Genomic DNA, 12,490 nt, shown 5'->3' on the forward strand with positions numbered 1-12,490 from the left:
GTCGAAAGCACGTCTTCTCTCCTAACCCCAACTTTTCTCCATAATTCATTTGGGTTGTCTTTTTTCTTTTTCTTTTTTTCTTTTTTTTTTATCTATATCAGCTTTAGTTTGATCTTGCAGATCATATTGTCATGTACTGCATCTTTATCATGACATGTTTTATCAAATAACTAGCTATCTATGTTTAATAGCTACTGTACTTCTGCAGTTCTACTAGCTTGTGAATTTTGAAAACTTGTATTAGTGATTTAGAGTTCAGATATAACAATAATCATTTGATTATAAATTGAACAATGATAACCAAAAATTTCTAACAAAAATTAGATGAAATAATATGTAAAAAGTGGTACCAAATAGTATATATATTGATTATATTAAATAATAGAATATTTCATAAATTAAGGGCATTTTAGGTAGTTTGGGATGTGTATTAAGTATAATACTAAAATAAAAAACTAAATAGGTGGTGTATTAAGTAAGGGGTGTGTATTAAGATATTAGGGGTGTGTATTTAAAATTTCTCGGTTTAAATTCCGGTACCATAAAAGGAAAAAGGAAAAACCCGTGCATCTTAATCATCATGGTACAGCAAAATGTGAAGGAAAAGGAAGTTTCACCCATCAAGGGCTTTTGAGCCTGCTGTATGATGAACTCCCTCACAATCCATATGGTGATTTCAATGTCTAGACATGTATATTATATAGGATTAAATTCATTTTACCTCATGAGATTTGAGGTTAACTTCATTTCAGTCTTCGTTCTCTCAATTTTAAAAATTTTACCCCTTAAAATTTTTAATTTTCATAAATCATGCATAATTGCTAAAATGTCGTTAATTTTGACTTTATAACTTACTTTAAGGGCTAAAATAGTCATATAACAACAAAAATCGTCTTTTAAGACTTTTTTTCTAAGATTCCAAGATAGCATTTAACGTCTAAAATGGGGTAAATTTTTAAAATTAAGAGTATGAGGACTAAAATGATGTTAACTCCAAACCTAAGAGAGTAAACTGAAATGAATCCAAAAAAGAAAATAGGCATTGTAATCAAAGAGATTGAGGCTGGAAGGAAAGAGGATGCAGCCCCAATCGACAATGCTGCACTAAAAAATCGCTCGCCTGAACTGCAAGATATCAATAGTGGTACAGGTATGGACAAACCCTCATATGTTGTGTGTAAGGATATTGTGGTATCAAATGGCAAACAAATGGTGTCACCAAGATAGAAGTGGAAAGCGACTTGAAGCTAGTGATCGATACTATGAATGAAGTTTCTACATCACCATGGAGGCTGCTCAAGTTAATCCAAGACATCAAGACATTGAGCAACTCGTTTCAGTTTGTGTGCTTTAAACATGTGTTTAGGGAAGCAAACTTTGTAGCCAATGCTTTGGCCAATTTAGGTCATAAGCTTAGCAATCTATGTTTTTGGGAGGAGAATATTCCGCCAGAAGCATCTTCTGCTTTGGCCTTTGACGATGTAAACGTCGGGTGCACCGAGGCACCTCAATTTAATTGACTTCAGTTTCTTATCACAAAAAAAAAAAGGACAAACAAATTTTGGAGAATGAGGAAGAAGAGGATGTGGTGGTGGAAAAGTGCAGTGATTCGGGCTCATCCTCAACTGAAAAGAAAAAGGGTGACTCTGACTCATCTCAAATTGAAATGAAGAAGGGTGCGCAGATTGATGATGAAGTGAACCATGCCACCAAGCGTGTCTCACCACCATCTCTGGTCAAGTCTCCTTCAAAACTGAATTATTAATGAAATCAAAGGAGGGAGGAATGGGAATGAAGCAAAAGAGACCAGAGTTCCCACAAAAATTGACTGCTAGATCTCTCAACCTTTTATAGCCTCTGGAGATATCTTGGTGAATGGTGACTCAAGAGCAGTTAGGGCACTTCAAAGCCTAAGTAGTTGGCCCCAGGAACAAAAACCCCTTCTATATCCAATAAAGTAGTTGAGGCGCATGGTACCTGCTGTGCTTTACTGACAAAACCGTCTTGCCCAACTGCAGTGGGGAAGGAGAAAATTTAAATTCAAGTTTTTATTTTCTTACTAAACAATGCCTATTTACTATGTTTGTTTTCATAGTTTCAGGTCTTGGTTATTTTCTGCAAATAAGTGAGCTTATGTACAATGAAATAGCACTAGCACTAGCATATCAGGTCCTCTAACTTACCCTATGCTGGTAAGAGAATGTATGGATTCGTGCTATTCTGACTATTTCCTTGAAATTGAATCATAATGATATGTTTTATTCGAGAAAAACTATGGGTGTTGCTAGATGTACCCAGCAAATTGCTAAATGTACCTAGCATTAATTTTATTACCCATTTTACCTCGTTTGTATAAAAGGATGAATTTAAAAAGGGAAGTTAAACGCCTCCTCGCCGAGATCGTCAATGCCGTAAGGTCCAACTACGTCAGGTGGAAAAGCACGTCGGTTGTTCGCGCTCGCTCGGTTCCATGTGGGAAATACCTTGCCGTCCTCACCGACAGCGTTAGAGGAGGAGGTCAAAATGATAGTTTTTTTTATTTGGAATCTTGTCCTCAGTTGGAAATGAGCAGTGGATAAACGGGTTGAGGAGGGAAGCTTGGGAGAGAGAGTGGAGGAGATGAGTGAGAGAGAAGTAGAAACAGTGATTAGAGAGAGAGAGGAGGGAGGAGAGAGAGAGAGTTGTAGAGAGGAAGAAGACAGATTGGGAGTTGGAGCTTTACATTTGAAAAACGTTGTTATGAAATCAAGATTATAATTGTGTGGCATAGAACATGAGAGATTGTTTGCAAAAAATAAGCAGAGCTGATAAATTATTGCTCTTGATGTTTGTATTCATACTGAAACACAACTCAAGTAATCGGAGGATATGGGTTTAACGTTTTGAAATAGATGCTGGGTGTAAATAGACTTAAGGGCAAAACAGGAAAAAGTGTGACAAAAGTTGAAGTGCTGAGTTTATTTAAAAATTTGCTAGGTACATCTTGAAGCACCCAAAACTATTTTTCTAAACAGACTGTGAACGTGGTTATATATAATATAGCCGGATGAATCTAATAAATGAGTTATGCAGGTTCATTTTGTGTTGTCGTACACAGTTTATTTGATGTGGTTTTGAGTCAGTGTTACAGGATGGTGCTGGGGGGATATGAGACTGATGAAAAACTGATTCAAAGTGTGCGTGAAATATGAGACTGATGAACACACGCCATGACGATTTCTCATGCACCAACCTAGATCCAAAACCCTCGCATTTACATGACGATTTCTCAGCTCTCATCAACACCCACACACACAGAATTATAGAGGGAAATCATCCAAATCCAAACATAGAAGACTAGATTTTTCTAGGCGTCTGCTCCGATCTACTGTCTCTAGTAGGTGTCGACTCCACATCGGCAAGCCGATCTATTGTCTTCTACCTTTCGTCTACGAAGTCAAAGAATTTGAAGACCTAAGCCTGGATGAGCAATTCTATTTCGCAACCTACATCTTTGTTTTATTTAGAATTATCTTTGCATTATGATTAGTCTTGATCTCTGATAACAGGTTTTTTTAGGTGATTCCCGTTTGGATGGTATTCAACTCCGTTTGCAAAGTTATTGTTCTCTCCCTTGTAGGGAGATGGTGTTCAGTTTTTGAACAATCTGTTCAGTATTTGTTTTCCATCTCTGTTTTCTCATTTTGCATTGGTTTACCCAAGGATTAAAATCTCTGCGATATATCTGATATCTCATTTTTTTAAAGGACTGATATATTTAAAGGGTTAAATATCTTATCTTCTACTGTATCCCTGATATTTCTCAGATACTGTCAAATATCTCCGATATTTAGGAAATTTACGATATATTAAATAAATATCTAGTAAAAAAAAAAAAAAATTAATCTCTGATGTACTTTTGTTGGACCATGATGCATTTTTTAACCTACCTAGATTTTCATTCTAGATGTAGATGAAGTTGATGTTTGTAATATTTATATGTAAATCTAATAAATTAAGTATTTAAGAAAAAAAGTTCTTCCCAAAATACTGATATTTTTTTCATGATATATCTGATATCTCCCTTTCTTAAGGTACCGATAAATACACCGATACCGATATTTTAATTCTTGGGTTTACCATAATATATGGAAGCATTCTAAATCCAAATGAAGCAACTTGTCAAGAACGTTCTTCATCGACTCAATCTCCCCAAAGTCTTTGTCTCTATTTTGCAAGATATTTTTGATGACATACGGCCTGCAGTCTCTTCCCTCCGAGATCCGGCGCTGGTGGTGGATTATTTTGCCGAGGGGAATTGAGAAATGGTTATAGGAAGTTTTGGACTTTGAGGCGGTTATTCACTTGTAGTCACTACTTTAATATGTGGACATTGTTATTGGAGCATCTCCAACAACATTGATAAATTAAAAAAAAATTAGTGATTTATCAATTTTTAAATAAATCTTTGCTCCAGTAGTATATTTAAGAAATTGATAAATTTAGAAATTGATAGAGAAAATTGATAAATTTATCAATCTTTGGGAGACAATTAACTAAAACTTAACTAATGTATACAATTTAGCAATACTATTGGAACAAAATTTAAAAATTACTATTTTAAATTTAAATATTGACAAATTTAACAATAAATTTAACTCTATTGCTGAAGATGCACTTACAAATAGCAGTTGGACAGTTAAAGTGGGCCTATCATAGTAACTCAGATCCTTATTCACCTGCTGAGTTGGTTTATGTACAATTTTTTCGACGGTACTCTTTTTTCGGTTCAGAGTTTTGTCTTACAGGGTTTTATCCGAACAAGGTTTTAACGAGGTCACCTCTAATTTAGGTTTGAAAAAAAGTGACGTGAATAAAAAATATTCACATTCTAAAAAAAAAAAGAACTTGAGTTTTCGGCTCAACCAGTCTTGAGCGTCTTCTTCTTCCCATTCTCTCTGCAACTCCACACCCGATCAGATCTGGATTAGATCCGACGAGTGAGCCATGTCTTGCTTAGCACTCTCTCTCCAACCAGCGAATGGATCCGACATCCTCCTCCAAACCCGCGAGTGGTTCCCTCCCGCCCGAGCCCTCGTCGCCGTCTCCTCCTTCCGCGAAACCCGCCTCGCCTTCGCCGCCTCCAAGCAACACCACCACACCAAAGACCACCCCTCCTCCAACTCCAACTCCACCTCCGACCCCTCCGCCGACTCCATCGCCTCCCTCGGCGACGATCCCCTCTCCGCCTCCAGCGGCCAGCTCATCGTCGGCGTCGAGAGCCGCTACCGCGTCGTCTACCGCCTCGTTAACTCGATCTACGTCCTCGGCATCACCACCGCCGACCACGACAACTCCATCAACGTCTTCGAGTGCATCCACATCGTCAACCAGGCCGTCAGCGTCGTCGTCACCGCCTGCCGCGGCGTCGACGTCACCCCCGAGAAGCTCGCCCGCAAGTACGCCGAGGTCTACATGGCCCTCGACATCGTCCTCCGCGGCGTCAGCAACATCCGCCTCGCCGCCATGCTCTCCTCCATGCACGCCGACGGCATTGCCAAGATGGTCCACTCCGCCATGGACACCGAGAACAAGATCCGCGGCGCCGAGAGCTGGAGAGGCCTCGAGGGCCTCGCCGTTGACCACGAGGCCGGAATCGCCGCCTTCAACCACACTGCCTTTGAATTGCCGCCGGAGACGATAGCTGCCGGGGACGAGGTGGCAGCCAGTTTGGCTCCGGTGGTGCAGAGTGAGGAGAAGGATCAGAAGGAGGAGGAGGAAGAGAGTGAAGCTGAGAAAGATCCATTTGCAGCTAGTGAGAAGATTAATCAGCCTCAGGAGCTGGTGACTGGATTCAAGAAGAACAAGGATCCTTCGGCTACCGACTTACAACTGGCTCTGTCTACTCTTGAGGTCACTACATTGCCCCCTGCAGAGGCCACACAGTCTACTCATATCGCGGTCGAAGGGTTTGAAGGGCAGTATGGTGGGATTGAGTTTGGGAATGAGCAGGCTTCTTTGAACGAGGCTTTCGAAGGGTTTTCAGATGCTTGGGGTGGTGGTTTGGATGCCTCTGAGTTTGTTGGGACCAAGAAGGTTGCAAAGTCGCAAGGGCTTGGTGGGCTTGAGTTGTTGCAGACTGGACCGGATCCTCCTAAAGCTGCTGGTGCTGCTGCGGCAGGTACTCCTCTTGAGGATCTTGTAGGAAAAACTGAAATGAAGGGTCCCGAGATGAACATTGTGGAAGAGATCAGTGTTGAGTTTAGGGAATCATTACTTGCCAGAGTTGCATTGAAGGGTGTTGTTTATTTGAAAACTCTGCCCACCAAAACTAGTGGGGATAAAGAAACTGAGTTTTCCTTCAGGGTTGAGGGAACCAGCGCAGTTAAAAGGTTTATTATGCAGAATTCTCGTATTAGTAGTCTAGGCAATGGAATGTTTCATGTGAGGACTGCAGCCTCTGATGAGCCCTTACCCATTTTGAAATATAGTCTGCAACCTAGGTTAACCCCATTGCCTTTGAGGGTTCGTCTTGTGCAACGTCACACGGGAAGTTTGCTGTCAGTGATGATACAATATGTGTCGAACCCTGAATTGCCGGCACCTTTGACTGATGTGACCTTTGTTGTGAAACTTCCCCTTGATCCTACATTGTTGAAGGTCTCACCGAAAGCTGTATTAAATCGGTCTGAGAAAGAGCTGAAATGGCATGTCCCTGAGATTCCATTGAATGGACCACCTGGTCGGTTGAGGGTAAGGATGCCTGTAGATTCTAATGAAGAAGATGGTGGTGAGGAGATTGACGTTGTTGCCTATGTGAAATTTTCTTGGCAAGGCAACAGATCATTGTCGGGAGTCTGTCTACGGCCAGCTTCTGAGGGTATGACAGACTTTTATGAGGTTAATCACAGGTATGAGAGTGGGGTATATATGTGCAATTGACCCATGCTGAAATCACTTTTACATTGTAACTTGTAGAGGATTTTTTTCTCTTTTTTCTTTCTTTGTTTTGATAGATTGTTGATTGGCTGTTATTGTACCATTTTTTGATATTGAGCTTGTAGCCTAGATTTTGGTTCATGTGAAAGCATTGTGTCTGTGTATTTTCTGTTCATTTTCATGAATGGATATATATTTCTGTTTTCATACTTCTGCTTTGGGCTTTATTATTGTTATTACTACCACATGGACTTGTAGGTGACGAAACAAAACATGAATTTATAGATATCAATATAAGTATATAACTGTGCTTTGGGCAATAATTATTCAGAAACAAGACATTATCATGAACCTTTGACTGTAATTGAGATATTTCACTAGGTGGGCATAAGGATTCAATCTTGTTAACTCTGGTATACTGCTATTGACATTGCTGACTCCTTATGGCATAGATGGTTAAGTGAGCCATATGAAGTTATCTTATAATAAAGTTTTGTTAAGTTATAGATAGTTTACATCGCATTTGCCACTTTTCTGTGCCATTGCATTTAAAACTGCTTGATAATGGTTTTGCGAGGACAAGCATCATACAGTATGTAATTTAAGTGACATGCAGGAACAGAATGACAAACTAATTTCACAGTGAAACAAAGAAACCTAGGACTCATTGGTATATTTGATTCTTAATGAATTAAAGTCTGCATTCAAAACATTTGTAGGGCTTTATGACTTGTATGCATTATGCTCCCGTTCAAACTGTCAGCTTCTGAATAGTAAAATGTTTACTTTCTAGAAATGAAAATAGGCATTGATAAACTTTAGCTTCCTATATGCTCTCGTTCATGGTGAAACAAAGGTACATATGGACTCCTTGGTCTGTCATATGCTTAATAAGTTTTTAGCTTTGGGCAGTCAAACTATTCCAAAGTCTCTTATGCACTAGGATGTTGTGTATCCTCATTTAAGCTCATCTCAAATTTTCAGCATCTGAAATTCAGAGCTTGACTTCATAGTATAGTAACTTGAAAGTGTTTACTGTTTAACAATGAAAATAGGCACTTACTAACTGATGAATTAGCCCTGAAATGCATGTTAGATGACGACAATTAAGGCTACCATTTCTCCAATCTTCTCCTGCATCATATATATTGCAAGAGGTAGAAGTCTATTTCATCTTTGATTTTCCATTAGATAGATGTCATATTGGAGATCTTTGAAAGTTGGGTCATCTTTAGTTTTCCGTGTAAATCCTTGAGAAGCTTTGACCATCTTTTGTCTGCAAAAACACACTGGAAGACAATCAGGCAACCCAATGGATCTATGTTTTCACTATAGCATATATCTCCAGAAATTTTTATATGCAAAGTAACTTCAATATTTTCCCTATGGACGTTCTACTCTTTTTATTTTATTATGGGGACAAGAGAGGGAATAAAGGTAGAAGTCTTTCCATACAGATGGAGCTTCAGTTCTCATCTTTTAAGATTACAGGTCGGTTTATGGGAGTTTTAACTTTTTTAATGTTTCTGTAAAACGATTCTAACTGGCTATTATTGATCCCTGGGATGTGAGAGATGAGAAAGGATTAGAAGATGCTTTTAAGAAGGGAATTCTTACTTTTGAGAACTAACAGGTTCGTAAGTACAGTTTGTCTTGTTGAAACTTATCGTTCAAGTAATTTTTATGTTTTGTATTCCTACAAAGCTGTTATGTATCCTTTTTTTTTTTTGGCTGTGTAGTTAAGTTGTATTCAGAGTGATTAATAATTGGCTCGGCAATGGAGATGTTAGCTGGTGACTGAGGAAAGCACAAAAAGGTTATAAGTCCTTTTCCTAATTCTGTTGTGATTGAGGAAAGCACAAATTCGTAGTGTAATTTTTTTTGCAAGCCTGTAGGGTGTCTCGAGTGTTTGGTGGAATAAGTGGAAATTAGTGTAGGGCTAATTTACTGGGCAGTTGCTGGATTATGAGTGTGGGAAGTCTGGTTTCTGGATCGTCTTATTTTTTATTTATATTTCTGGATCGTCTTATTTTTTATTTATATATATATTTTTTTCTGTTTTCTTGTTTGTTTGTTGCTTGATGGGGCATTGTGTGATCCTGGAATGACTACTATCTCTATTGTATATGCTGTGGCATTCATGTTACCGGGGAAAAATAGGTTCTTAATTTGTCGCACATTCAAGTCTCCTAGCACCTGGAGTCAAGTCCCACCTATGGTTTTCCTTAATAGAGGACTTAGGCATATTTGGTTGATGCAGTTGTGTAGTGTATCAAATTGTTTTACAAGTTGTTTTTTATTTTAATTTTTTAATATTTATTTCTTACATTATTTCCAGCAAAGTGGGTGACAGCTGTGATTGTCAGATTAATTCAATTTCTTCTGGAGGATGGAAGTTCATATAGTTTTATTTATCAAATGGAATATTGATTTCATGCAAACTTAATTTCTGTTAAAATGATCCAAATTTTTGACTTCGGCTTTGTAGTATTACGATTTGAACATTGTGCTAGCTTGGAAGTGTTTAACTTTCAGCGATCCAAAGTTTGCAGTTTATCAAACTGTTGTTTTTGTTGTCCATTCTGCTTCCTGTCATATAACTCAGCTTCGATATTGATGTTAGCTGAGGACCAATTCTTCTGCAGCATCATGTCTTTGTATTGAATTCCATGATAAATCATTTGGGTTTTGTGACTGGGTTAGGACTATTTTCTGGGATCTGATTTTAATCAAAATGCATCTCCAAATCCTAAAAGAGTAGAAGGGCTGATAGGATATCTAAATTCTTAGGCAAGCAAGATGCGGGACTTCAGGAAAGTTAGTTTGAAGGTTCTCTTTGCAGTTTATAGATCTTCTGTGCAACTGGTAGAAGTTCATTTCCTCAGTAATTATGCTTTGAATTCATGTTATTTGGGGAGGTTTTAAGGGTACTTAATGTAAGGAATCGTTAATAAAAAAGAGGGCTTTAATTCTTGGAAATATATTTCACATGTCAGAAGTGAACTTGGTGATGGTGTTGGTGTTATCTTTTGGTCTGTAGGAGAAGCAAGCAAAACTTTGCTCTTTAGGAACGCATAGTGTAGCATTAGCACATGGAAAGTTGTATTTGATATGCAATTCTTATATCAGATGAATTTGGGAATCTGATAGGTATATAGACCAAGTAGATGATCCTCCAAACATAGAGTTTTTCATCTGCACAAAAAGAAAAAGTTATATGGAATACTTATATCCCAAATGAAGCTTCATTAGTCGTCTTTTATGCTAGAGGTTCCTGCAGAATTTCTAGATATCTGGTCATAAACAACTGATTTATTTTCTCTTTTATTGAAACTGATCAGTCAAGCACCTTCATGATTTGTATTATTAGTCTGTTATGCACTTGAGCTGTAATGAGGTTCTGTGTTTCAATTTCTATCGAATTGCAAGGTTCTATCAAAACATGATTGTTGGCCATATTACAATTGTAATGTTAGCTCTTGACAGATGGAAGTCATGAAAAAGGTACCGATCAGTCTGTTTCTTAGTTCTGTGATAGTACCCTCTTCTATTAAATGTGTGTTGCAAGCCGGAAGGTTTCGTTGAGCTTTCAGTAGATATGTTGCGACATCAATACTCCTCAGGTACTTTGCAGTTTTCATTTACCAAACTGAGGGTATGAGCTAGGATTGTTGGGCATGTGTGATCATAGGATTGTTGCTTTGTGGATTGTACTTGAACGCAGCATTCAATGCTCTTCAAATTTAGAGCTGTGAAATAGCTGTTATGGGACAATAAATGCAGGTTGGTTTGGCTCCATTGTTGGAAGTTGGTCAGTATTTCACATGATGGTTTGCATTCTGAAAATAAGGACCATCCTCGTTAGTTTCAATGATGGCCGGAATTGGCTGGGAACTCTATTCCTTCTCTGAAAAATGTGCTATATTTCCACGGTAAAGGGTCACAATGTATTTTATCTTGCTGATATTTTCCTCTCTTTGCGACCGGACTGTGTAGCTGTTGTGCAATAGATGTGGTTATAAGCTAAATGTGTTATGAAGTGTTTCTTCCATGAAAAAATGTGCGATATCAAGTTGGAAGTGCCACCTTCCACTCCTTTGAGAGCCCATAGAGACAGAGCCTCTGGTTTTGAATGATGTTGTTGCATAACTTGTTCCTGACGACCATTTTTATTTTTAACAGATTTTTCGGTATGGAAAAGAAGACATCATACTTTTACAGCTTTTTTAATTAAAACAAGGCCGCGTAGGTGGAACCTCGACCTTATGCCTTGTTCTAGAGCAAGCAAGGTCTGCAAGCCCGCCTAGGCAGCTAGCGCCTAACCAGTTTTCGAATCTTGCCCTTTTGAGATATCACAACAAAGCCTATGACTCGAGTAGTTTCAGCTGTTAGTAATTTACACACAATACAAAAGAGCACCTCGAAGTTACATATAAACTTGCCGAATTCGGGGTCCTAATAATATTGTAATCTTTGTTACATAAGCTAACTTTTGATATCTCACATTTCAAAAACTTCAAAACAATATCTCACATTCTTAGGCCGACCGAAGTTTGGTATCTGGATCTGTTATCTCCGTTAAAAAAGCTGACGGTGGACATGTTTTTATCATAAAATGACTAATTTACCTTTTACTTCTTTTTTTCATATAATAAAAAGCCAATAAATAATTCTATTAGTTTTAAATTAACCAAGTTTTTAATTAGTTTTAGCTTTGGAAAATTATGAAAATTAACGAACTTTGAAGCCTGAATCATATATTTGTTTCTCCTTAATTTTGCTCTTGCTTAAGATTCTCTTTGTAGAACCAGTTTCTTCTTTTATTCACAATTTCTACTACTTCTCCATAAAAAGAAAAAGCTCTGGACTAATGCCATTGGGAAACTGGTATGTGATTATGTAATTTGTTGTTAACTGGGTTTAGAACTCAGGGAAGTTTGGGTGGTGAGAAGTGTGATTCATCAATTGAGTTTACTACTTCATATTTTAATTGTTATCTTAGCTACTAAACATCAATTTATGCTAATATGCATAAAAGGAATAACCTGGAAACACCATATGGATTTTGAAACCATATAATTCCATCACCCTTTCTTTATTCATCTTTTCCAAGTTATAATTCAAAAGCTCAAAGACATTGACGCTTAGCTAGCTCATCCTCAGACCCAGCTACAACATGTTGGCGTGAGTCACACACCCTTGTGGTGCTAGGAATGTAAATATTATGATACGTTTACTTATCTGGAATGAAATTGAAATAGAATGATTGTTATTCCTGTGTAAGTACATAATGGAATCAAAATAAGTGTGGGTCCCACCACTTAACCAGGAATTAATTCTTTAATAACCCGGAATTGTAATACTAAGGAGAGATGTGGGTTTAGGAATAATACCATCAGGAATCAAATTTTATACCTAAAGTACCCTCTATTAATTTTAATATGCTAATAATAATGTGAAAGTTTTTAATTTTTTAGATACTAATGCTAGTGATCAATTTTTAGAGAAATTTTATTAACACATCCCTAATTACTAGATACATATTGCATATTTAATACACCATTTATTAACT

The 12,490-nt window shown here is 37.8% G+C and overlaps 1 protein-coding gene across 1 annotated transcript; it reads left to right on the forward strand.

The window, feature by feature from the left end:
- Positions 1-4,966: 4,966 nt before the first annotated feature.
- LOC101313023 lies at positions 4,967-7,063 on the forward strand. Its single transcript, XM_004299972.1, has one exon. The coding sequence runs from the start codon at positions 4,987-4,989 to the stop codon at positions 6,919-6,921; it is 1,935 nt and encodes a 644-aa protein (XP_004300020.1). The 5' UTR covers positions 4,967-4,986; the 3' UTR covers positions 6,922-7,063.
- Positions 7,064-12,490: the final 5,427 nt, after the last annotated feature.

This window comes from Fragaria vesca, linkage group LG5, assembly GCF_000184155.1.
Source record: "Fragaria vesca subsp. vesca linkage group LG5, FraVesHawaii_1.0, whole genome shotgun sequence".
Taxonomy (NCBI): Eukaryota; Viridiplantae; Streptophyta; class Magnoliopsida; order Rosales; family Rosaceae; genus Fragaria; species Fragaria vesca.